Source organism: Vanessa tameamea, chromosome Z, assembly GCF_037043105.1.
Source record: "Vanessa tameamea isolate UH-Manoa-2023 chromosome Z, ilVanTame1 primary haplotype, whole genome shotgun sequence".
In the NCBI taxonomy this organism is placed as follows: domain Eukaryota; kingdom Metazoa; phylum Arthropoda; class Insecta; order Lepidoptera; family Nymphalidae; genus Vanessa; species Vanessa tameamea.
The window spans coordinates 1,579,908-1,607,691 of record NC_087341.1 but is presented as its reverse complement, the minus strand read 5'-3'; the positions used below and the strand labels follow the sequence as shown (position 1 = coordinate 1,607,691).

At 30.9% G+C, this 27,784-nt stretch overlaps 1 protein-coding gene across 4 annotated transcripts; it reads right to left on the bottom strand.

Moving 5' to 3' along the window:
- Window positions 1–26,454, bottom strand: LOC113403992 (DENN domain-containing protein 1A). 4 transcript variants are annotated; one of them, XM_026644708.2, is made up of 14 exons: window positions 26,139–26,454; window positions 25,334–25,489; window positions 24,607–24,744; window positions 22,905–23,088; window positions 21,481–21,738; window positions 20,742–20,843; window positions 19,580–19,692; window positions 16,773–16,881; window positions 14,361–14,549; window positions 10,192–10,224; window positions 7,604–7,710; window positions 6,762–6,960; window positions 5,764–6,153; window positions 1–1,235 (listed from the first exon to the last, which is right to left on the bottom strand). In XM_026644708.2, exons 1-14 carry the CDS (start codon window positions 26,153–26,155, stop codon window positions 1,002–1,004), a joined length of 2,229 nt encoding a protein of 742 aa, XP_026500493.1. In that variant the 5' UTR covers window positions 26,156–26,454; the 3' UTR covers window positions 1–1,001. The 4 variants fall into 4 exon arrangements, with proteins under 4 accessions (XP_026500493.1, XP_026500497.1, XP_026500494.1 ...); XM_026644711.2 differs by lacking the exon at window positions 1–1,235 and adding an exon at window positions 1,454–1,575; XM_026644712.2 differs by lacking the exon at window positions 5,764–6,153.
- Window positions 26,455–27,784: the final 1,330 nt, after the last annotated feature.

Genomic DNA, 27,784 nt, shown 5'->3' with positions numbered 1-27,784 from the left:
AAATTAATTTATAATTTCAATAACGATGTATTCGATAGTCTGATGAAAAAATCGGAAATATATTTCACAATAAAGAATCGACATTCACAGCCCACTTTCGCTTCGTTATTTTAGAAAAAAGAATTATTTTTTATAAAGAATTGCGAAAAGAATGGAATTGAGTCGCGCATACATTTCTACGTTATTAATGCCTTTGGGGACAACTTTATACATTTTTATTTTTTGTTACTTTAATCATTTGCAGGTAACGAATATTTCACAGCTTACACTCGAACGATGTGAATGAAAGTAGCTTATTCAATCACGTTATCGATATAACAACAACCGTTGTCGTTACGTAACGCCTACATTTTTTATAACGAATGACTTTTATGAATGAATTTAACGTGATTTTATAATTTACAAAATCCAATAAAACAAGTATAAAGCAAGTAAAATAAATACATTAATTTTAATATCAAAGAAAACTTACGTCACTGCGTATTTTTAATTTTTTTGCGTTTTTTAAGGAATAACGGTTACGTAACGAGAGAATAATTAAATTGTAAACGACAATATAAATAGATGTTTATTTTCAAGTTCAGTATTTTCCACGAATGTACTTATTGCATTGTGTTTATTAACGAGTCAGTGAATACAGTCGTGGGCGGTTGCTTTAAACATTCAAATGCGCAGTCAGACGAACTTCCCTCACAATAGATTTTCATTTTCGACAGTTAATGTAGCCGGACAGCGAATTCGCTACAACGATACGTTATTACGAACATTATTATTAGAATTAAATTTAAAAAACAATATTACGCGTTTAAATGTAATTAAAACAAAATAACAGATTGGACTGTATAATAATTTAACGATTAATAAACATAGATTTTTTGACGTTTGAATTGATAACTTAAAATACTTTAGACGGGGGATACTTTCAGCGCACGAATAACGTACAAATGTATCGCTTCGGTGTTACAAATGGGAAGAACGATAAAGTCACACGAGATACAATTCTAATTGAATGTAGTCCATCCTTTTGGTACGGCAGAGGTCTCCGGCGCGCTCGAGCTAGCTGTGAAATCAGATAAGCCGAATTGGCTAAAATCTAACCCGTATTCATGCAACAAAGCGCTATCCGTGGATGTTTTAATTTGTTCCTTTTCGTTCTTATCCCGATATTTAAGGGGATCGAAATCTTCTAGATCCGTGGGCGTATCGTCCAGTTGTATGAGATCAGAGCCAGATGACTGAAAAATACATTGATTAGTTTAATACCAGAGAGTTCATTTGCGCTCCTAATTATGCAACCTTCTCTCAATACCGATCGCTATAGAGGTGCTTATTATTTTAACGCGATTAATTTCGATATGGGCTTTTTTTGGACCATCAGCAATATCATTTATATTACAAACTATGTATGTGTAATGAAGTAAAGTATTCAAATATAAGCATTTAAATATATTTACGCTTGGAAATGACTTACCACAAATGATATAACAGGCGAAACTCGACAAAATTATTATAATTTTTTCAAAAGTAAATATTCTCTCCGTTTCTTATTTCCCGAGTAAAATATTTCAACAGTGTCTGAAAAAAAACGGTCAAGTGCGAAAATTCATCGCACGATTAGTGTTCCGTACGTTAGTTATACCTACAATATAATGAACCGTTAATACCTCGTATTAAATATTAGGTTTCTCACAAGTTTGTGTTCGAGATTACTTTAAAATACATTTTACCAATACAAACGTTATACCTGAAATTCAGGATAACAATTATGAATGTTTATAATCAGATGTCATCGACATTTTTGGAATGACCTTAGTTCACCCCAATCTAATGAAAAATCAATAAAAAAATTATGTGTGTGTGTGTCACTAGAAAATCGAAAAACTATTTCAATTTTCCAAATCAAGCATTTTAGCCTGAAAACCCTATTTAAGCCCTTACTAGGTTAAGCGGTTAAGCTTTAGTTAATGCCAGTAAAAAGCAAATCAATTTAAATCAAATATTTCAATTAATGTTAATTTAAAACTGTTTTGATGATAAATACATTCCGAAAAAAAACCTGCCTCTTTAAATCGTTCGTGTATTAAAGCGAAGTAAAACCCCGAAAATGCAAAAGTCAGAATTAAAAAAATAAAACTAGCACATACGTTTTTGAGACAAAACATAAGTCAAAAAGGAACTGTGGATAACACACGGGACCAACAATGGACACAGCAACATAGGGTTAGGAAAATATCAAACAAAAACTTCAAACTGTTACCGAATCAATTGGCATCATATTGTCTCTTTTGTAAATTATTATCAACGTTTTCTTAAAATATTTCTATCTTATATTCAATTTAACAACAGTCTTCATGTACATAACTATAAATTTATTATGAACTCGTCCTAATTTCGAATTCGGGTAATATTGTACGGAACCCATCGGTCTTGACCGCTTTTAAAGAAATATTGAAATTTAATTAAAAAAATTCGGTACTTACTGAGAAACGTTGCAGAATTAGGAGCTTTAAAATTAATTTTATAACAGTGGTGGATTTTATGAAAAAAAAAATTTATAAATTAAAATTTAATGTAATTTTTTATTGAGATGTAAAATATAAAAAAAAATACAGAAATAAATAAATCATTGTATCAATTAAATTGACACATCTATGTTTAAACACAGATCTTCCATTTTATGAAATAATATAAAATATTTATAACTCAATTTCTATATTATTACGCGAGTTATAATATACAGATTATACAGCGACCCTCAGTTGTCAATGTGTGAGTATATGAGCTCTATGGCCTGTCATAACTATTTATCCATATATGTTAAGACTAAGATTAATATTGGAGGTTAATATTAAGAGTCGGGTTCACATGTAACCTTTACCTTTCGTTCTGGACTACAGTGTTTGAACTCGGCATAGTTAAGGCTGATTATTCAATAGATACATAGCGTCAACTAGCATAGCTGAGCTATTATATTATTATTTGTAGCGATGACAGTTCATAATCGAAAGGAACAAACATTTTAATTACTTCTATATTAAGTTTTATGTCACGTTTTTTTCAGAACGTGAGTTATTTATTTAATCATGAAATTATTAACGATCAAACAATACGATTATATGAATGTTGTTTATCGTTATTTTTTAATATCTCATCTATAATATTTTATAAATAGTAACTTTTTGAGAATTGTCAAAATCACACATTCTATATTTAACTTAGTTTAATTCAGTATAGATATATTCAATAACGATGACGTGCTCCACGTTAAATTATCGGCGTTTTAATAAAAATAACTTAACGTATATATTCTAATTTGCCTCTTAGTTAACTCATGCAAGCTAAGACATCTTGTAAACGTGAGTTACTGAGTCATACCAATGCCAGCCAATAATAATTTAACGTGGATTGGTTTTGCTTCGCGTGTGAATAAATCAATTAAAAAATTAAATAAATAAAAAAGATTCACATCGAAATAACGAAGACAAATTATATAAAATATAAAATATTCTATTTTAATAAAAGAAACCGCTACATATCGCTAGTAATATCGCTACGTATCATGTGAACGATCAGCCTAATATTAATTCTAGGTCATAACACTAAGTGCGTACATGCATTTTAAGAAACAATATGTGCGAACACCATATTCAAATATATACATATAACACACACGTCATGTTTTAACAAACATTACCATTGTATATATATTTGCAAAATTTTTAAATCGTACTGCAATCCTATTTAACTACAAAGTCATAATATTTTTTTTATTAGCCAATAAATATGTATGTCTTTAATATTAATAAGAGCATATACTTCAACTGTGTCACAAAGTCTGGCATGTTCCTATTTCATTTAACATAAAACATGCAACGTTGTTACGTTCGTAACACCAGTAAAACGTTATCGCGTCAGAAACGTTACTTATAAGACTTGTACTAAAATTAAACCTTAAAATTTAACTCTCATTGCGCATAAAGAAGTTTGACTTCTAATAATAAATAAATAATGAAACCCCTTGAAAGTAATAACCCGTTCGTTACGTTAAAATTATATTTAAGTAACGATCATAATCTCGAACTAAAACGCTACGGTCTAAGGGTACTAACTTTTTAAAACGTTTATAAATTAAGAAGGTAGGTAGGATACTTTCAAAATATTCTGAAATATAAGAAGATATTTTACATTTATTAACATAGTAATGAACATTTCGAATTTGAATTTACGAATACGGATGAAATTGTGCTTATGCAAATGAGATTTAAATATCTTTCGCGATGGGAGTGAAATCTCAAGGTCGAATACGACTGAAATATTTGTATACGTATTATGACGCAATGAAACTTTTTCTTCTTTACCGTGCAGCTAGTCGGCCCTTTTATTAAAATGATAATACGTTGGGCGCGATAAGTATTAAATTTTGTCGATTTTCGTATTTGTCACGTACATTAAAATATATTAAATATACTTTTTTTTTATTAAATTATTTTTTACATAATCTCAAATTACTTTAAACTATTACTATAAGCACAAAATTAACGATGATATTTTCAACATCAATAAATAGAATTAAGATTAATCAAGTCTACATATATATATTAAAAAACGTAAATATAATTTACAAAAATATATTAAAATTGTATCTTGCTAAATTATAAGTTTATTTTTAACCCCAAACATAATATAATTCTGGTTTATATAAGACAGTAAATCTATTTAATGAGGCCTATAAACGTTAATAATAAAGAAAAAATTATATAGTTATACGAAATACGTTAATTTCACAAAAAAACCGTGTCAATCGAGTTCCAATATTGAATTTATTTAAACTAAACATAATTCTTTGTAAAAGTAATTATAACCACGACTGGTTCTCGTTTTATAATAAAAGAAAAAAAAAACGTTTCTACTAAAAACGAATTAACGAAAACGTTCCATAATTTAATTTACTAACAAAAAAAAATTTATATATAAAAAAAACATTCAATAGTAAATCCGATTTAAAAAAAATAATTTAATCTATTACGTAGATAATAAAACATTGGAAGGAGTTCACTCATTTTTAATTCTCAATTAGTTTTCCGATAACGTTATTAACGAAAACGTAACACAAGCTACACTAGTAACATACCAACAAATAATCTCAACATGACTTGAAAAATATTTATTTATGCAGTACAACTATGAGTTTTATTACGCAAATAAATATACTATCCAATGGAAATGTTTGCGTGGACACATATGAAAAAAAAAACAAAACAACATTTGACAGATCATTCCAAAACATTCCAAATAATATAAATGACAGTAATTTTAATAAGCGAGGTATAGGGCTGTGTGTACTTATTAATAATGGATGTGTATACGTAATTGAATGTATAGATAAAACATTCATAATACCTTTATAAGGACAGTCCACTCACTCTGATTTCATTTATTTCTCACCATTTGTAAAGTGTTTCCATTTAAAATATCACAATTTGTTGTGTACTTATCTCTTACTTGGATACCATTTTACGAATATAACGCAAACTTCAAAGGGTTTAAATACCAAAATAATAATGGGACAGTTATAAATGTTAGATAATTATATTATATTAATAATTGTATAAATCAATAATAAATTAATATCCTCTATATAAATAGTTTAATATATAATAGTTAGTGCAAACAGATATCAATCGTTGCTCAAGGGATATATGCAATATCTCTGACTGAAAAATATAGTATCGCTATGACAATAGTAACGCATATCAAAATTACCTCTTGAGTTCTGCCCTTGTTGTGTCTGGGTCTAGGCCTGTCTGGGACCGGTCTGGGCACAATAGGGGGCACCGGTCTGATCGTGGAGCCGTTACAAGGCTGGCTAGTTTGACCCTTCTTCTGATTGGACGATAGAGTCAGTTTTAATTTAGCCTTGTCGTTGCCTTCGGTGAATCTAATCGTGCTAGTGTGGAAGTCTTGAGTGACGTTCGCGTCGTTCTTTGTGATGTTACTTATAAAGTGTGTCGTTGAGGGTGCCGGTATCGACCTCGGGGGAGGCGCGGGCGCATCGGACAAATCTACTAGTTTCCTTGTCGATATGATTGGGTAACGGAGTGGGGGGTGGGGACGTTCCGGTAACCGGGGTGGGGGGCATGGTGACAGGGTTTTCTGCAAAATAAAATTCGAATAATGTGCCACGGTGCCCCTAAGAGCGGTCATTCGCATACATTTACACGTGATACAAGCTTAACACGTAAAGCGACGTCCAACGGTAGGCAACGCATGACGGAGTGACTCTTTGAACCTTGACGGATCAAACATCAAAGACACCCAATCGCGGTATACGTTTTTCATAACTTTTGACACTATAAACTGATGACAGGTGAAAGTAACTGACACTACGACTCTACATAGTGATATTTACACCAAGATTTGCCCATACTAAGAGTATGTATCAAAAGCTATGATTGTAAAGCGTTTCCGATACGAGCATTCAGCCTAACAGTCGAGAATTTGAAGTTGCGGTACACTTTACGTATGAATGCTTGAAATATGAAATTGAAATATGAACACATTCAATGAATTCGTAAATTATCTATTAACTATTATATAAAATATCGATTCAATCGTGAATAAAAATACTCAAAATAATAATTGAAAAATTTTGTTTGTTATACAAATATGTACATATTTGTTAAAAAAAAAAAGACCGGTATCGCTTGTCCAAATTCACAGACCGAATAAATACTAGGCATTTATTAATTCTTAATACTCACAGCTTTGTCGGGGAGGCTGATATCAGAGTTGAGCGCGCTGCCAGGAAAGCTATCACGACGTTTATTTGGAAAGAGAAACTCCATCTCTGTGAGGAGATCTAATGGTAGAGTCGGGGGTGGCTCGCGAGGTGGCATGTCATGAGAGGGGGAGGATTCGGAGGAATCAGATGAAACTGGGGTGGCTGAGCCGCATGAAAACCTGTTAAAACAAATGTCAGTCACGCTACATATCTCTGCTACAGAACGTATTATTAGAAATTGTATACATTGGCACATACTTCTGAGAAAAACAGGGATTATCGTTTGATATATCTAGCACGCACCCATACAAATCATTAGCCAAATAATTATAGCTAAATATAGCATACGTATAGCTTAAGAAATATGAAATTCAAACACAGTTTCAATATTACTTACGCAATAAAGCTGCGCTAAGAAATATAAAATTTATTAAATTGAAAATTTAATTGAATTGAAAAATTAAATTACATTCGAACTCTCAAGTTACACAAACTTTATTTTAAACGATTTTATGATCGGAGAATACTTTGAGTATATAAATCAATGTTTTGTCAAAAGGACACTACACACAGAATCTTATAGGATTACGAATTATGTAGATGGCCTTGAAACTATTTAGGCTCTGAGCCGTCACTACAATTCCAATATGGCGTATGGCAATACTTTTTTATTCTTTCACGATATCTGGGGCATCCTATGTCTCCCTCAACCACGACCGAAGCCACAGGCGGAAACTAATTATATGAAATAGACGATTAATTTAAACAATACTAAGACTTTCGTAACCGATCGTTTTTAATATATAAGTAAAATATAATTACCTGCTATCGTCTGTGGTATTAATGGACGAGGGCCGTGAACCTGTTTTGGGCATTTTATTCTTTAAGCCGCGTACAGCTGACTTCATATTTTTACCCCCTTGCCGGACCTAGGAAAAGATGCTCAAATTATTAAAAATATTGAATAATATCAATGTTGCAACATTTATTTAGAACACACTGAAATATATGATATCCAGATTCTTAAAACATTTTATTAAAATATATCAGTGTTCACATAGTGAATATTATTAATGTTTGAATTGCTTGAAGCTTGAAGGCAAACTACAAGTTCTGATTGGAGTGCAGATTGTGCAAGAATTCCAACAATAAGATAAACAATGTTACATCATTTTAATAGTATACCATAGATTGTTACAACTCTAAACTTACCGCAGTAGCGTGCGAGGACGTTTAAGGTAGAAAGTGCAAGAGACACCGAATAATAATAACACACAAAAGCGTGCAGCACAGTACACGTGACCCAAGTGAAACTTTTTTGCGTTAGAAACGTTGCATTATGCTCAAAAATGTTACAATTTTTCAACATTATACAAGCATACTCAGTATCGTTATACATTACGATTAAACACACACACACATACACAACGATTTATAGTAATTATGTTAAATTTTGTAAAATGGTTGTGTATATGTATAATTGTTTTAATGTTTATGAATTATTGAACATAAGATATTTCCAAACTTTGCACAGATGGAGTCTTTATTCAGAATATTTACATTCTTAATGAGTTTAAAAACGACGACACGATAAAGGATTAAATGCATTCAGCCATTCCCTGTAAGTATCGTTCAGACCAGAGATATCTGCATGTCTAAAAATAAATATATTTTTATGTTATAGTTTTATTAAATCACAAAAATGTTTTTCATCATAGTAATACAACCAAATATAAATTTATAATAAAACTATAACGACTTTAAATAATAAGTCATCGCAGTTTATCAACGGATAGTGTATTTCTATTGCATTCGTATGTATATATCTGTCTCTCTCAGTCATATAGTGGAACCATTTCTCTCGGTGTTCCATTCGAATTAAAGTTAGTTAAGATGTTCGAAAATTAAATTCATAACAGTTTCGTTATGTATACATTTAATACGTAATTAAATCACATGCAATAAATACTTACACATACAATGAAACCCAGTGCAACGAGACTTAGATTTTATATAATTTCGATCATCGCACTATATTCACTAGTTTGTGGAATTTTTTAAATTAATAGATTTCTATATACTGTTTAATAGATAAAAAGTGTGTATTTATGAAATTATTTAACATACATATATATAAGAATGCGACTACCATCTCCATTTTCGAAACCGCTGTCAGTGTCAAAATTAATTAATTTAGTTTTGTCTAAATTCTCATTGGTCGGTGGCAGGTCATAACGTAATCAGTGACGTATAAACCAATGAGCGTTTAATAAGGGCGAATCAGTTACGTCTAAACAAAAGACAAATGGAGCGTGCGAAACATAAAAAAGTACAGTAAACAAACAAAAGCGAATACAAATTGCAACACGATACGTCTCATTGTTAATACGTCGTTTGATTTTGTATTCGTTTTTGTTGCTTCACTATAATGTTGCGCGCGTTCCATTTCCTTTTTGCTGTTTTATAATCTGTGCAATGACGAGGTTTCAAAAACTGGATATGAATATGAGAATTAAAGCAATTATGTTATTAACCAACATCGATACCCAAACATTGAAACTGTAAAAATACTTAGAAATAATACTAAATAAATAATCATGCATTGATAATAAACATTATACATAAAAGTTTATATAAAAATATATGTTTAAAATTAAATAAATTAAAATATAAAATGCTACTACATAAAAATACACTACATATACGAAAAATATTCATATATTCTCATAAATAAAACTGAAATACTCCGCATTGCTTTGTTTTAATATGATACAAGATATTATAACTACACCCCGTATAAATATTAAACCTCTATAGAAGCAGGTAACGTTTCATGAAATTAATTTATACAAAATGTAAACAAGCTTTATATAGACTATAATTATATTCGAGATATAATTTGTTAAGAACAACGTATGTTGCTTTCGTTCCGAGTCTTAGTTATTTTATAAATGTCAAAAAACAGGATGATTTTTTACTCAATCACGAAATAACCACTGAACGGATCTGAATCAAATTTGGCACAGAGATCGATTATAGTCGATCCATTATGGTTATACCTTTTATCCCGGAAAAAATTACTCATGACAAGAAAAGACACGTCAAAAAAAAAAAAAAACAGAATTTTATCAAAAGTTCCGGAAATTAACCCGTACCAACAAACAAACCGTACTTATACACCGTATTCGCACCTACGGCTTTCACAATACAGCGTCCGTGTACTAACTAAGCTATTTATATTTTACGTGACTTAATTTATTATGTGATCGAAATAATAGATTCAATATCGAAAACGTTTAGCAAATGTCTACACAATGCAAAAATTAATTTAAATACAACAATAATAAAAATCATTCCACTAATTAGTGAATATCGTGACGATATATTATGAACATTCATGGTTCACTCACCGTTTTCACAGCCGATTGTACCGCGGGGTTCGCCTGCAAATATTAACAATTTAAAGCGTATAAAAACCCATGTACTTACAGCATGCAACACAATTACCGACAACACAACACGCATTGACCATAGCGATAATCTCACAAAATGTTTACCATCCATAACAACAGAATTTGTACGTTACGAGATTAATCAACGGCTACGAATGTTGAATGTACCGTTGTAATTACAGTTACTGACACGAGGAATTAAGATCCAATAATTAGTGACGTTGAACGTGTAATATATGACAATGTGAATGTTTCTGCTATAAATGAACATATTATTTTAAAGTATGACTTCTATTAACACCCAATCAAATGACTATGTCATTAAGCAAACCTTAGATTTACTTAGTCAATATTAACAGCTCTATGCACTACAAACTTTTAATTCTTGTTCATTACATATTTATTTACAAGGCACTGTTCCACTGAACTAGTTACATCCACTTTAATTTTACTCAAAGGTCCAATACAACATCGTCGAAATTGACATGGCGTTTTGTACTTTATTTCATACATTATTCAAGATCTCGACCAATAATATCACTTCGATTCGATGTCAAAGCCACAGATAATGCCGACCGAGCGTATCATCTTTTCATACCTACGATGACGTCACCCGAACTACTTGAATATCATAATGAAATGATTTTACCATTAACTACAGCTATTTGAGCAACAAAATTACTTACAAGTTACATCCATTGGCTCGATTTACTACCGTGGAAGTTTTTTTAAAGTTTTACGGTTCCATTACAAGACCAAGTGCGTCAAGCACAAACTTCTGGCACATTTGGTCGTACGGCTTGTGGTATCTAGCCTACTCTAAATCTATAGACAAAGTTGTTAATTCGTCTCCTCTGTTTAACTCATTCTGTGACCGTAATACGCTGTATTTTACATCAATTAATGGCTTAATAAACTAGATTTGATCATTTATCACAACGAAGCGCCCTTCAACATAGAATTATCGACAGTATGAGCCTCGTCTTTACAAGATGCTTGAGTGAGATGACTGATGAACCCAATAAAGACAGAAAAAATATACTAATTACATTATAATTATTAATGCGCGCCAATAATTAACAGTCGAGACGTGACCCTACGTGAGTGAACTATCTACAAAATGGTGTTTTGTTACATTCAAAAAAATATCACAATTTTGTATCTGTTTTGTAAACCATACCGTCAACTGTTTTGTAACTCTCCCTATGTATGTGTTATAAATAGAATATACTGTTGCAGTGACATTTCAAAGTTGAATGCTTGCAACGATTCAGTGTAACGCTTTCGACGCAACATCACATCTGTCAAAAAAACGTGTAATGACATTTTAAAATATAACATTAAAATATATTTATCATTGTGTTAAAGTCATTAAATTGTATCCAATTAAACCAATATTTGTAAAGGACTCAGTTTATAAAAAACATACCTTTAATGATATTACTTTTAAAAATTAATACATCACGATTTCTCGTACAAATTCTATTGATATGAAAACGGGTTAAATTAAAACATTGTTAAATTAACACTAGACACAGGCTAAGGCGTTCTTTTTTATTTAGCAGGTTTTCAAAGCGTACCCGCATTGCTAAGCTGATTAATGGCCCAACTCTTAACAATATAAATAATAATAAATAACACTCTTAAAACTACAAATATTGCTCAACAAAGACACTTGTTTTGAGATAGAATACTTAAAATATTGTTTATATTTAACTTGTTAAAACTTAAACGATAAAAAATATCATTAAAGCGTCCTTTCGTGAATCGACTAAGACCAACGATCATACAGCCATATCATAAGTCATAATATACTTCTATTATTAAAAAATAGCATAAAGATCTCCACAAACGTGTCTCTGTGTTCCAACTAATCTCAAAAAGTACTGTATGTATGACTAATATTTGATTTTCATTATACTTCCTATATACCCTCCCATATTTAGATATAATCAATATTTAGTACGAAACAAAGAGTCAGATTGAATTAGCATGCAATTTTTTTTTTTTAAAGTCATTTAGTGAAATTTATATGCAAGTAGCAAGCCAATGGTATCTCTGGTATTACGCCTCGTAGACAATCATACCATGCGTATACATACAGGATGACACGCATATAATTATTTCAAAATTAATTTATACATCAGTTACTTAACGTCTACTTATTAAGCTTGGCAACCCTGAATGCGTTAGATACCATTCAATTACAACTCACAAATCACGTAACGAAGCACAATAATTAATAAGCGAGAAATTAATTTATCAGATAATGTTGCTTTATTATAAATATTAAAAGGCATATTAAAAGTTTATATATTACATAGGCAGACGGACGGACCAATGACCCATCTGATGGTTAGTGGTTTTAATCGCCTAGACATTGGCGCTGTAAGAAATATTAACCATATCTTTCATAGCCAATGTGCCACCGACCTTGCGAACTGAGATGTTATGTCCCGTATACATATAGTACACTGGCTCACTCACCCTTCAAACCGGAACACAACTACACTCAGTATTGCTGTTTGGCAGTAGAATATCTGATGAGTAACTGGTACCTACCCAGACGAACTTACCCAAAGCTCACACAAGTTATAAGATGTCAATATAAGATGTCTTGAATATTCATACTTAAGTTACTAAATTTCTTAACTTAAGCTATTTCATTACCTTTTTTTTTATAACTATTAATGTAGATACTATTGTTAATAAAAAAAAAATCTACTGATTTAGAGTAGAAATAGCTAAGGCCAGAGGTGACATCTTACAGTAGCTTTCAAATTATTCAAAAAATATAAAAATCATTCTTAAATATTGAATGTCTAAAGGTTCAAATTCTTTTAACACTATAGAGACAAAGGCATGATTATTGTTTTTTTTTTTTATAATAAGATCCAAAACAAATAAATTTGTAACATTGCAACACTGACACTTAGTTAACTTCATGTTTGAAGTATGTTTTTTTCTTTACTATACAATTGTTTGTTTTGTTCTTTTTGACTTATGTGGAAAAGGTGATCGTTGATTCTTATATTAAATATTTCGAATAATTTTACAGGAGAAGGCACTTTTTATTTTATAATTGTCACTTGACAAAGCTAGTTAATGTTAATTTCAATACGTACATATATGACCACAGATTATTAATTACATGGGAATTTATGAATAGTTAGAGCCTTTGGCTGAATAGTCTAAATTAAACCAACAGTTTTTGAAAAAAAGAAAAAATAAAATAAAAGCACTGAAATATCCCACCGATGGGCTAATTCGGGGTGCTCTACTACGCTGCGGGTTGGGATAACAACTGAGACGACGATATCAATTTTTAATCGATTTACGAAAAATATTTACCCATACTATTTGCGTACCTAGTCGGTATGGCGTATTGATGAATTACTAAAGATTTTACTATTTAGTTTAATTTGGTCCATCCGTTAAATAAAAAGATTTACTTTTTAACTTAAATTTTTGAATAAACATTATAAAATATACCGTAAATATATTATGCACATAGATGATGAAATTCTAGGAATTAGTAACGATTTGTTTTCATGCAGGGAACCAAAAAAATATGTAATTACAATTTATTTTTTTATGTAATCGGTAGTCGGATAGATAAACTGGCCACCTGATGGTAAGTGGTCATCGTCGCCGATAGACATTAGAGCGGTAGGAATTATTAACCATTCCTTGCATCGCCAACGAGCCACCGACATCGGGAACTAAGATGTTATGTCCGTTGTGCGTATAGTTACACCAACTCACTCACCCTTCAAACCGGAACACAACAATGCTAAGTATTGTTGTTTGGCGGTAGAATACCTGTTAAGTTGGTGATACCTACCGAGACGGATTTGCACAAAGCCCTACCAAAAAGTAACAAAATTCCCATAAATAAGTATCCATTGATTTCCATTTCAGTTGTTCTTGGTAGAATATACAATACTGGTAATCAAAAGACGATACTATATTTAAATATTACAAAGATTTTAATTGAATATTAGCTTAAAACGATAGCTTATTAGTGACGTCGTTTATATATTCAATTATTTCTAAACTATAATTAATAAATATTAAATTAATCCGGATTTCATTAATACAAAACAAGGACTATCGTATAAAATCACCTTATCTTTGACGGTTTTGAAGAAGGCACCACCCTCCTTCTTGACGGTCTTCGCCCAGTCCCGGTATTGCTGTTTCAGCTTCTGACCGCTTCCGGTGCTAACTTTCTCAGCGTAGTTGTTGCATTCGACTTCGAATTCGTCGTTGAAACCGCGACCTGAGTTCAGTAACTCAAGCCTTTCGTCTATGAACTGTTGAAGAAAAATACACAAAGAATATTTATTTATTTATTTTATAACTAGTAACCCGCCCCGGCTTCGCAGAACTTCATTTTATTAATAAAGAAAATTATATGATATATCATTTATTAAGAACTCTGGAACAATATAGCCTTTAATTATTTTTTTGTTCAGAACTAGATCATATTTTGTTGCGAATATAACCCCCTACATACAAACAATCAAATTTTACCTGCTTTAAATATTATTATAGATACAAATCTACATTATTAGTAGTCAAGATACATACTTAAAGTGTTAAGTGTTATATAGTAATCAAATATATATACTTTATTCAAATAGTTGCTCTAAAATATTTACTGATACTGCTTGGTCATAAAAACATAGAGAAACATTTAAATAACATTGACACATTTATAAAAACGCTATACCAAAGGCACGGGCAACACGTCTGTAGATATACAATACTCTGAAGAGGAAAATGCCTGTTTTATTTTCTAACTTATTTATGAAAAATATCAACTCCTATATATTTTAAAATAATATTTCAAAACTGTACATTAAGTATCATATAAGCGATCATAAAAATTTACAAAAAATAATATAAATTACTGGCTTTATACACAGCTGGGCATCATTTTTTTAACACGAGTAAAATAATCCATCAACCAGTTCGAATACGACTTGCGAGTCATACTTTGGAATTTCAACCGAAACATTTTCTTCTTAATACATTTGTTTGATTTTTATTTGTTTGATTATTGTTTGTTTATTATTAAGTTAAAGACAAAAATAAGCCTATATAGAACGGGATGATGGTAAATCTGCGATGATTAATTTAGACCTACAATTCCAACTGCTGGGCTTATTGAACTTCTGTTTTAGTGCAGATTGGATCACTAATATGATTCATTCTCGTGTGCTTAGTAGCACGTATGTATAACAATAAAACTTTATACATTACATGGACCAAATGATCTTAATCTGCTTTTAGGTATTATATATATATATATATATTTTTTATTTACTTTACAACATCCACGGGCTCACAGTTGCCCGTGCCTTTTTTACATTTTATTTTTATAAATTGTGGCGTTATTTTATATTTTTACTGAACATCAGCAGATCTTCGCTGGACTTCGACCTTGTCGTCTTCTTGGAAGACGTGGCCCACACTGACATTTTTTTTTCAATTTAACATAATATATAAATAGTCCATAATAAAAAAAAATAAATAAATAAATAATATATGATAATATATAATATATAAAAATACTGTATACGGTGATTTTTTTTTTAATCCTAGTTACTACAATCCAGCGGGCCCTGCTCCGTGCTCGATCAGAGAGAGCACAGCCTCGGCGACTCTGATGTCGCGTTTATGTATAGATGTAGGTATTATATAGTAATATAAGACCTAAAAGCAGATTAATAAACTTTACAATGTACGTAAAGTAATGACAAATAAATAAATCGGTTTATCTATGCTTAGAATTTACAAGCCGTATTTAAGACGTTATGTCTTCCGAAACTGCGCTTTCAGCAGGAACGGTTGTAACGTGTACTGTGCATTACAATTTGGCGGAAAGCACCTCTAAATTTCATGTAATTCAATTCCGTTTTGAAATTTATGCTTGACTTTGAAGAGAAACATCGTGATGAAGTCTGACTGTATCCACCGATTTGCAATAGGACAGCCGTCAAGACGTCTCCTCAAAAGGAGAGGATAACTTAGTCTTTGTGCATCTTTGCACGTATGGATATATAAATCTATATTCTACCGCCAAACTGGAATACTTAGTATTATTATTTTCCGATGTGAAGGGTGATTGAGCCAGTTTAACCACAGACAAAGAGACATCTGAGTTCTCAAATAGTTAAAATTTCCTACAGCGTCAATGTTTACGGGCAGTGGGGACGGCTTACGATCAGGTGATCCAAACCCCTATCTCCTACCTATGTTATAAATGAAATCAAGTCTTTGAAACTAAGGTGATTAGAATATTCGTAATAACACATTAGGGACAGTAATCAGTCAGAGAAGTACCCTTATCATTTCCAGTAGGAAGATATTCCGACTATTAATTAATAATTAATCTATTATCTATAATTGATTGTTAGATACAACAATATCGACAACAATACTAAAAGAATTAGTTCGCTGGTATATTCTGAATCGCTTTTGCCGTCGTACGTGAGAATTGATTTCACATAAATATCTTGTAAACATCTCACCTGCTGGAATATTTGCGATTGGAGAATCTTCCGCAGAAAGGGCTGCATGTTTTTCCTAGTCCGCACGAACGCCTCTGGATTGAACGTTATCAATTGACCCTTCTCGATCCTGAAACAGAAATCGTTATCATAATTAAAAAAACTTTTTCAAACCACATAAATTCCCGTTTTATTACGTTAGTCGATTGATTTTGTTTGTTTCACACGAAGGTTAGAAAAAAAATCTTTCCCTTAACGGACAACGTCGGTCGCTCGTCGAGTGCGTAGTGGCAGGTCGAGTTGTCGCGGAGCAATTGACACAATTCCCAGTACTGCAGGGGGTTAAATAGACTAAGGACTCAGGACTTATTTGTTCATAACGCGATTGAATAACGATCGTTATCATTCTAAAATACATTGTAGCGTTGCATCGCGTTTACAAAGTGAGAAAGTTTATTATACACAACAATATAAACAACATTAGCAGCCTGTAAATTTCCCACTACTGGGCTAAAGGCCTCCTCTCCCTTTAAGGAGAAGGTTTGGAGCATATTCCACCACGCTGGTAATCAGATTGGTGGAATACACATGTGGCAGAATTTCGTTGAAATTAGACAAATGCAGGTATTCAGGGTGTTTTCCTTCACCGCCGAGCACGAGACGAATTATGAACACAAATTAAGCACATGAAAATTCAGTGGTGCCTGCCTGGGTTTGACCCCGAAATCATCAATTAAGATGCACGCGTTCTAACCACTGGGCCCTCTCGGCTCATAATATAAACAAATATATCAATTAATCAATCAATAATGGAGCGCCACATTAAAACATTACATTAAATAATCTTACATTTGGTTCAGTATTTAAATTCTACAAAGAATTGACTCTGTAATAAATCTTTATCATGAATATATTGTCTACTAGTTTCAGCCCGTGTTTCGATATAAAAGTATACGAATTTATAACATATCTCTGTACCAAATTTCATTCAGATCAGTCCATCCATCCTTATAAACCTTTACTTATAATATCAGTATAAGATTACTATATAATATGCTTATAATATTAGATGGCAAGTGCGTGTGTCGTCCATAACAAACTACATCGCTTATTCATATAAATAATGTTTTACACGAAATATGTTTACAATGAATATATTAGTTAGTCGTAGTTTAAGATCAAGGTCACGTGGTCTAATTGTCGTGAGGTTACACTAACCTCACGACAATTTCTGGACATGTTCATGTTTGTATAACAAATTTGTAACTGATAAATTAGTTAGGGCAATCCTTTTTTTTTTTAAATTATTTTAGAGTATCTTAAGGAACGTGATATCTTTATGCTGGAGTCGGAGATTACTGCATGATTTTGACGTTTAATATGATTCATAAAAATAAAAACCAGATAAATTACAACTAATTTTGATTGACCCTTCTAAGTAGCTATCACCCATTCATCGCCGCCAAACAGCTTATGTCAGTAGCATTGCGTGTCAGTTAAAAGAACAAGAAAGCCAAACTGTGTTACTACACAAACTACAATGAACGTAACATCTTAGTTCTCAAGTGGCAGATTGACCATCCATCATATTTTCTACCGCGAAACAGAAATACTTGATATTGTTTGAACAGTGAGAGAACCAGTGCAAGCAGGAGGTATATAACATGTTCGTTCCCCAGGTCGGTCACGCATTGATAATATAAGGAATTATTATAATTTCTTACAGTATCATTGTCTATGGGCAGTGCGGACCACTTTACCAAAAGGTAAAGTGCCAGCCTGCCTACCTATGACATCATAAATAAGCTTTAAAAAAATTCCCACTATTATGAACCAAGACAAAACGATTAATAAGATAAATTTCAATAATAGCAACATTCACGTGATATCGTAAATGTACGAAAATGAGCAAACGATCAGTCCGCTGTCGAAAATTCGTGATAATCGTCCCAATTCTTTACGTATAATAAAATCTAACAATCTATAAACATGAATAATATATATATAGTATGTACATGGTATATAAGAACAGACACATTATTACCAGCACTGACAAGTGCTTGAGTCAATAGGAGAACTATTTTATGCAATCAAAACATTATCAAGCGTGCTAACTGTTTCCTGGTGTTGAATACATTGAATATAATATACGTTTTATAATATTTAATACATAATACGTGATATATTTATATGTAAAATAATTGTTTTTATTTTTGAATTCGGAATATCCAAAACTAATAACAGTAATTGTTATTTAAGAATACTTCAATAAGTTATCTCAAACATACTTTAATTATAATAAGTACTTAATTATAAATAGGCTGCAGAGAAACCTTAAACTTATTTTAAAAGACTAGGCTTAACTTTAAGTTCGAAATTTAAATTATACCGAGGATTACTGACCAGAAACTCTAGTGATTTACTTCCTAGCATATAATTATTATTTATCCTGCATGAAAATCAACGAAAGCTAACTCCACACTTTTTTTATACACAGACAGACAGATATGGGGGAAAGCAATCGTACTGGAGTTTAGAGACCTATCATTCTGTACTAATCGACTATTGACTAATTTAATACTTTATTTCACGAATAGACCAATGATTTCCCGTATCAATAAAACACAATTAATAATATAAAGATGTAAAATTTGTTTGTTTATATATATGGTGTAATCTCCGGAACTAATGATCGAATTCTAACAAAAAAACCACTGGTAACCTTTAACCTAAAACATTATTCCAGAGTGCTTTAGGATACACCGTATCAATTGCACCCGTGCGAAGTCGGGGCGGGTCGTTTGTAAGTAATATTCTTATATTTTTACCTGATAGCATCTCTGTAACCGCCGATCAGACAGACTAGCGCACGTAGAAACGCCCTCGATACGGCGTCGCCGAGTGCATTTTTATCACTTAAAGCCTTTTTTAAACTCGCTACCTAAAACAGAAATATTATATTAAATAAACAATAAATATCCTTAACTTTATAAAACACTAAGAATTACTAAACGCTGGCATAGATTTTGCACAGAAATTTCTTTATAGAGCACTATATATAAGCTTCCTAAGGAGCTTAAATGCATTAAAAAATTGTGTGGAATTTTGTCTCTTTTAAAATTAAGCACATTGATTGATTTTTAAATAATACACATGTATCAGCTTTCGGTAAGAAAATTAGGATTAAGTTATTATTTTTAAGGTAAAAATTTAAAAATAAATTCTGTTTAAAAAAAAACATCCATAACATTATTTAAAAAAAAAAAACTGGGTTGAAATAGGGCATTCAATGCATGGATGTATGTAAAGAGACATTTGTCAATTTTATATTTAATAAAGTGTAATAAGTCCTTTTTTCCTTAATACATTTCGTTGCTCATTCGAAACTAACTTATAAAAACCCAAAAACAACATAGACCGTAATTAATAAAACTGCACATAACCTACTTATAAATAAATATAGTAACATATATACATATAACATTATGTCTGTATATATCCAACTGCTTAGGCCAACTGTCCATTTGAGGAGACGGTTTAGACCACATTCCACCATGCTGGTCAATGGTTGGTCACAAATGCACAACCGACACATGCAAGTTTCCTCACGATGTTGCAGCACAAGATGAATTATAAATACAAATTAAGTATGGTTATACAAATATTGTTTTTTATATATTTCAATATTTTATTTATAGCATTAATTGTAACTTAGAATTTTATTCGATATATAAATAAGCAATTTATAATAATATCTTTATCGTAAACTCTTGCCAATTCAAAGTTACATCGGCCATTTGATCAAAGATCTGTCAGGAACGCATTATTTTGGTAGCTATTTTGTTATATAACAAGTCCTATAGAGATCCTAGTACAACCATATAATTTACAAAAATGTATTTATTTTGAAATTTTTGAATTATTATACAAAAATCTATTTATTTTTGAAATATTAATGAAACGAGACGGAAAAAATATTCAATCATTTACCATATCTTGAGGAAGACTTTCTAGGTCGTGAAATGGAGATTTCAGCTCATTTGCGTCTACATCTAGCACGACTACATCACCAACTTCCGACATCCGCACTGTCTGTAACCAGAAGACATAATTAAACACAATCAGAGTTAAGTTAGATTTAATAAATATGTATTAATAGTGTATCAATAAATCAGGGATGCTATGGATCTATATAATTTTGAATCTGGATATGGATATATGAATAATATTTTACGGTTACGGATACGAAAATAAAAATTACGGATTATCCGATTATTTCTAGTAATCTCAGTGACGGATATTAGATTATTTAGAAATTATAAAAGAAAAAATTACAAGGTAACATTTTAACTTTATTTTTGGGCTATTATTTGATATTATATATAATCATAGAAAAAAAAAAAGACAATATTAAAATACAATCAGATACTTTACTCTACTAGACTCTACACTAAAAGACTACTCTAAAAGAACCGGCAAGAAACTCTGTAATTACTATTTTCCAACATTTGAAATACAATAACCGAACCTATCCTGCCTCAAAGTCAACAAGTATTAACTCCACGCTTTTTTATCATCTACAATATAATTTTGCGTTGAATAATACCGTGTTTATTAATATTTTTTTAACAGACGAATTGAGTTTATAGAACATTAATAATATATTCATTATTGAAAACTTGATAATTATCATTTTATCTATCTATATGTAAAAAAAAAAAAGACAAACCTCCATCACACATCTAGGAACACCAATTAGAAACGGCATAGGAGCCAGAAGATAATCAACCAAATGCTTCGGTAGTATCGGTATGAATATATGTTGCCACGACATCGGGAACAAGGTCGCGTTGGCGGCTTGGACACAGGCTGAGAGACGTGAAGGTTTCGACGCGACTATCGCTATCCGACGCTCGTGGAGTAACGCCGCCCAGAGCCCTGCCATGCATTTTGTATCCATAGCGCTGAAGTACTCGGTGAGATTGCACTTGAAACAGATAAAAAATAATCAAAATAAAAAGAAATTTTTAAGTAGCAGAACGCAATTTAGTTGATTCACCAGACGGTATAACTTGAGGCAACCTGCGCTTGTTTAATTTCAAGGAAATTTTGTCCCATTAAATCCACCAACCTGCATTGGAGCAGCGTTGTGGAATAAGCTGCAAACCTTCCGCTCAAAGAGAGAGGATGCGTTAGCCCAACAATGGGACATTTACCGGCTGTTATGTTAGGGTTTTTTTTATTTTACGTAAATAGGCGGTCGGGCAAATTGGCCACCAGATGGTATGTGGTCAACACCGCACATAGATCATTCCTTACATTACACCAATGCACCACCGACATGTTATGTGCCTTGTGCCTGTAGTTACATTGGCTCAATAACCGGAACACAACAGTACTAAGTAATGCTGTTTGGCGGTATAATATCTGATGAGTGAAGGGTACCCAGACGGGCTTGCACAAAGCCCTGCCACCAAATAAAATAGCTATGTTACATTATAGACAACTACAACAAAAGTACACGCTCACATTATTTCTATCCCATTTTATTTATTTCTGACCAAACTCTTTGTTACTATAAAATATAATTGAATAAAGATATCTATACTAATATTACAAATGCAAAAGTAACTGTCTGTTACATTTAAGCTTGACCCCAAAGAGGACAGAGATACATTTTTTAATTCATTGCTCGGTACCCTTCGTCTTCAATTTTAAAATTGAAAAGGCTTCCGATAAACCTTTTTAAAAGTTACAAAATATGACAATCGATACTTCTTAGAAAATCATAATATCGGGAATGAACCACATAATGCTCCCATAGTTTATCAAGATGGATATTGAAATAGTTTTAGTATTAGACCACAGCGAACTCACTAAATGAATTCTTAATTTTAGAAAATAATGAGCAAATTCCTTTATTCAAGTGAAAGTATTAAAAAGCGATTTTTAAGTTTTACATTTAAAGATCGTTCGAACAAGAAGACAAAAATATTGTAGTTGTCTTGGTGTTTATCAGTAGAATAATTGGTGATCTAATTCTCACTAGATACGCCTGACCATAAGCCTACTATTCATAGAATGTGTGCCTTTACATCATTTAATCATATATATACTTTGAAAATTATTTAATATTTTAAAATGTTTACTCACATTGTCCGGTATACTGGGTAATCTATTATCTGGGCTTTGACATGAAAAAACACTATGACCAGCATTGTATGTTACTTTGAGTGTGTGCCCTGGCATAGGAGGCCTTATGCGGCATGCCTCTAGGAACGATGTCAACTCTCCCCTCTCATTACTGTTTAGTAAATTTGCTATACTATTTAGTAACCTGCAATATGCACACATCTTTAGATAGTTAAAGTTCAGAACACATTAGATGCACAAACATATATATTAAACTGTTTATTACGAATAATTTTACTGACATAACACTTATTATTAAATTATTTCATATAAACAGTTTCCATACAAAAAATACAAGCATCTGTTCAGTTGTTCGTGAGTTACAAACATTGAAACAAAAAATAAATAAGTTATTGCAATAATAAATGAGAAAAATAGTAATTTGATAATTATTTAAATATTAAAAAAAATATTGTACAGAAAAACTTCTCTCTGTAATTAATTTATCATTTATATATATCAAAAACATAAAAAATTGTCAACAGCATAATTGTAATTTTTTTAATATACATTACAACTCAGCCAAATTAAGCGTTTGATATAACTACATGAAACAATACAGTAAATAATTAATATTTTATCATGAATATAGAACAAACAGACCAGGACAATATAAACTCTAATTGAAAATAAATTCGCTCATATATAACTAAGTTAATAAAAATGATTTGCAAGCTAGCATGTAATTAATCTTATATTAGCAAGCCAAAAACATACTGTAGTCAAGAATGTTCTTAGAAGAACTTATAAATCTCCTTTTGAGATGAAATTAAATTTAAAGCAAGCACATTTTCGCAATGAATATTCTACCAAGAAGAACTGGCATGATTTTCTATAGTAGCTATCTTTTTATCCTCCCCAATAGACTCAAAATGTCTAAAACTAGTCCTTAGCTTTTACTTACTAGTGATAAGTCTATTTTAAGAGTATTGTGTTTATTAGTGTAAAATTCATTCTCACAATTAATTTTTCTTAGAGACGACATTTATTTGATTCAGATATTGATTGCCAATATATATTTTACTAAAAAATTTAGACAAAGCTACGAAAATGTAAAATATGACAATACAGAATTCGCCAATTTGTTTATATATCTTTGCACAGCATTTATTGATTATAAAACAAGTTTCCAAAGTAATTAGCTTTTTGCATAAATTCAACTTTGAGGAAACACCCATCGCTTCGCTAGAATATTACTGTTGCACAGAATATCGCATCGCACGCAAAACTGGTATTAAGTTACTTTTTTTAAGACTCTTATCATTAGCGCATGATGTAAATATACAACAAACTTAAACAATGTTGCAAGGAAAAAATATCTGCATAATAATTCTTTAAAAATGTTTTTAAATTTCAAAACAAAAAAATGGATTTCAATAACATATGACATAATTAAATAAGCATTGGTTGTCCATAATTTTATGTATTGATACATTCGTGATATATATTATTATATTCAATAAACTTAGCGAGGCATTAAAAAAAACACTCACATCACTCGCCAATCAAAATTGAGTAAAAGTACAGTAAGATAAGAACAATAACAAATGTCTTATCTAGGGTTTTACATAAAATACATGTTCCCACAAATATCTATTAACTAATTTTATTTAATAGTTTACAATAATAAAAACATATGTACATAAGTAATTATAACACTTACTTGTAAAATATATCATGCCATGGTAAATGGGATAACAGCACTAGTGCTGTATTTGCTTTCGGATCATAACGACAAAAACAAAATGTATATTTCGAATCCACGGACGTCAATACAAAGGAGTAATGTTGAACAAATGTACTGAAAATAATAAAAAATGGAATGAGCGTATTAGATATACACATCATATGCTTAATAAAAAAAATTAAAATGTTTAAATATTAACTCAGCACAACTAGCATTTATATTTCACAAATATAAAAAATAATGATGTTGAAACTCAATCTAATATGAATTAGAAATAATAGTCATATAACATTTAGTTTTACTTAGAATAGAACATTGAAATCTATGTATATATATGTATATAACATATTAAGATTCAATTGACACTTGACATTGTGCCATGTACCAATTGAAAATTAGTTCAAGAGAAACTTGTTATGTATTTATAATATATATAGATGGAAGCAAAACCAAGCAAAACTATATTATTGAATAATATTTATATTAAGTAGATTTAAAGGTATCAATAGATTTAGAGATCTTTACTTTGCTTTTGATGTTAATAAGAAAAAAAGGATCTTAACGGACAGACACTGATATGATATCTTTATTTTTTAATACTTTATAACAACATAAGACTATATATAGATATCAGAAAGCTCTATTACTGCTTGTAAAGCAGGTAATAGTATTTACGCTCAAAACATAGTATATATTCGCTTACTTCTCCAATTGACATGGAAATGTGAATTTAGGTACATTCTTCAATTCTTCTTCATTTTTATAATTCTCTGGGTATTTTCGTACTACATGTGGATCTCTTACATGATCACCGGGGGATACTTCACAGAACAATTCAAATAGGAAGCGAACGGTATCTCTGAAAGCATTGACAAGTTCTATGGTAAATATAAATATTAGTGGTAAATAAAGAGTATTAATGAATTTAATGAAACAAATGTAATAAAATTATAATCATTTCAATTATTATTTACTTTCAGTTTAAATTCTATTTGAATTACGTATAAGAAATAATAAGCATTGAAATATTTCATTGAATTTCAATGAAAACATAGTTTTCCTAGAAATGATAGGTTTATTATGAATTAATAAATAAAAATGAACTTACAAAGAATAAAACTTGTGCAACAAAACCATCTCAATTTACTTATAAGAATAAGATGTATACATATATAAATATGTTTTTTTGTGTCACAGGTTTCGGTTTCTATATCGCCATTTACTTTTACAAAAGTGGGAGACTGTGGGAGTTATCAATTACATGCTGAACACAATGACGTTTATGATTAGGCGCAGGAAATATGTGTCAGACCAAAAATAAAAGGTCTATTAAAACCAAACTGATAACGATGAAAGGAATTAGAAACATACAATAAAATAATAATACAAAATGATTGGTACTCTACATGAGGTTAAATGATTTGGCAATGAATATAATTAGATCGATTATTACTTAGAAAGTTACTAAAAGATGTCACGAATGATTTAAATAATGATTATTTGTTTACCGTAATCTGGAACCCATGTCTGGACGTGGACCTTCTAAAATTTTGATTACATCTTACTATGACTATTTTTTGGCAAATATCAGAAGATTTCTCCTATTATGAGACATCACAAGCCATAGATATCACTTTCGTTTCACAACAAACATTTTTATAGATTTTTCTTTTGATTCATTCCAACTATTATGAAAGACGATGTTATTGAGTCAGTCTTAACTTTTTTTTTATTAGTAGACTTATTGCAGTTATTGCCTGTTTCACTTTACACTGCACTTCATTTCAAGCCGAGAACGTCTCAAACTGATACAGATTAAAAAAGTAACTACTTTTATATTTTAAGCACAGACTGTCATAGCTGACAGCAAATATAACGGTTCGTCACATCCGCGATCCATCATATTGACTCAGGCGAGTGAATGATTCTTTAAATCAACACTAGAGCATAGCTTTGGAACTTGCGCATATTTAAAATATGTTCTCGTTAACTTATAAGAGGGTTTTTTTTTAATAAAAATGTCTGTATTCAATTATTAACCCAGTGCTACATAGAATTATAAGCTTGAATGTATTAAAAAATAATAAGATTCTGTTATTTGTTTGTCTAGATTGCAGTTTTTACTATTTTTGTACTTTTTTAGTATTCCAAATAATTAAGTTTTTGATTACAGTCTGAAATAAGACAGCATAACTGCAGCTTGAGCAATATAAACAATAAACAAGTGAATAAAATAATATTTTACAAGCGTGCGCAATCTGAACACTAATAAACTTTCAATTAGGACCTTCTGTTATTTTTGTTGTTGTTATATTAGTTTATTTGTAAATTTGTATTTAATCACATAAAATTTTATTTGTTCCCATAGTGTATAGTGACATAGGCAAATATAGATTAAAACTGGAAAATTAATATAAAATACATAAGTTTTCAATTTTCAATTCTTCCGCATTAAACCCCTTACACAGAAAGCACCTTTTTAGGGTTCCGTACCAAAAGGATAAAAACCGGACCCTATTAAGACTTGGCTGCCTGTTTGTCCGTCTTTTTCTTCTTTTAATTATTTAATATTTTATTATATGTATAGATTATAAAATTATTGTATATTTTTTTAATTTAATATTTTATTACACATAATTCACAATGTATTAACTTTAATTTACTAATATGCAATATCTCAATTCGATAAATACGAGTCAAACAAGCTATGGGCTTTTGTGTTATAGATATATTAGCATTTAGAGTACATAGTACAAGACATCTTTTTTTTAGAATTTGAAATTCTATTTTAATATGCAACGATCGAGGCGTTCGACACATTTTGAAATGCTTATCGCGTTTTGCACGATGATGCCAGCTTGCCGATCGGTGGTGGGATGGCGGGATGATTTAAGTTAAAAGAAGTTTAATAACTTTAATGTAATTTCACCTGTCCAGGGTTGGATAATCTAATCTTATAAATTATATTTGATCCGTTTCCACTTATGATGAAATTGCTCATACTACATCCATTTGCCTCTAGACGGAGGAAATCCTCAACGGTTAACAGTATAGAGACAAAATGTTTTGTAAATAATTAAGCTTCCATGATATGACTGCGATCTTTAACAGATAACAGCAGAGACACGAAACTTTGTATACTCGTTCAATAATT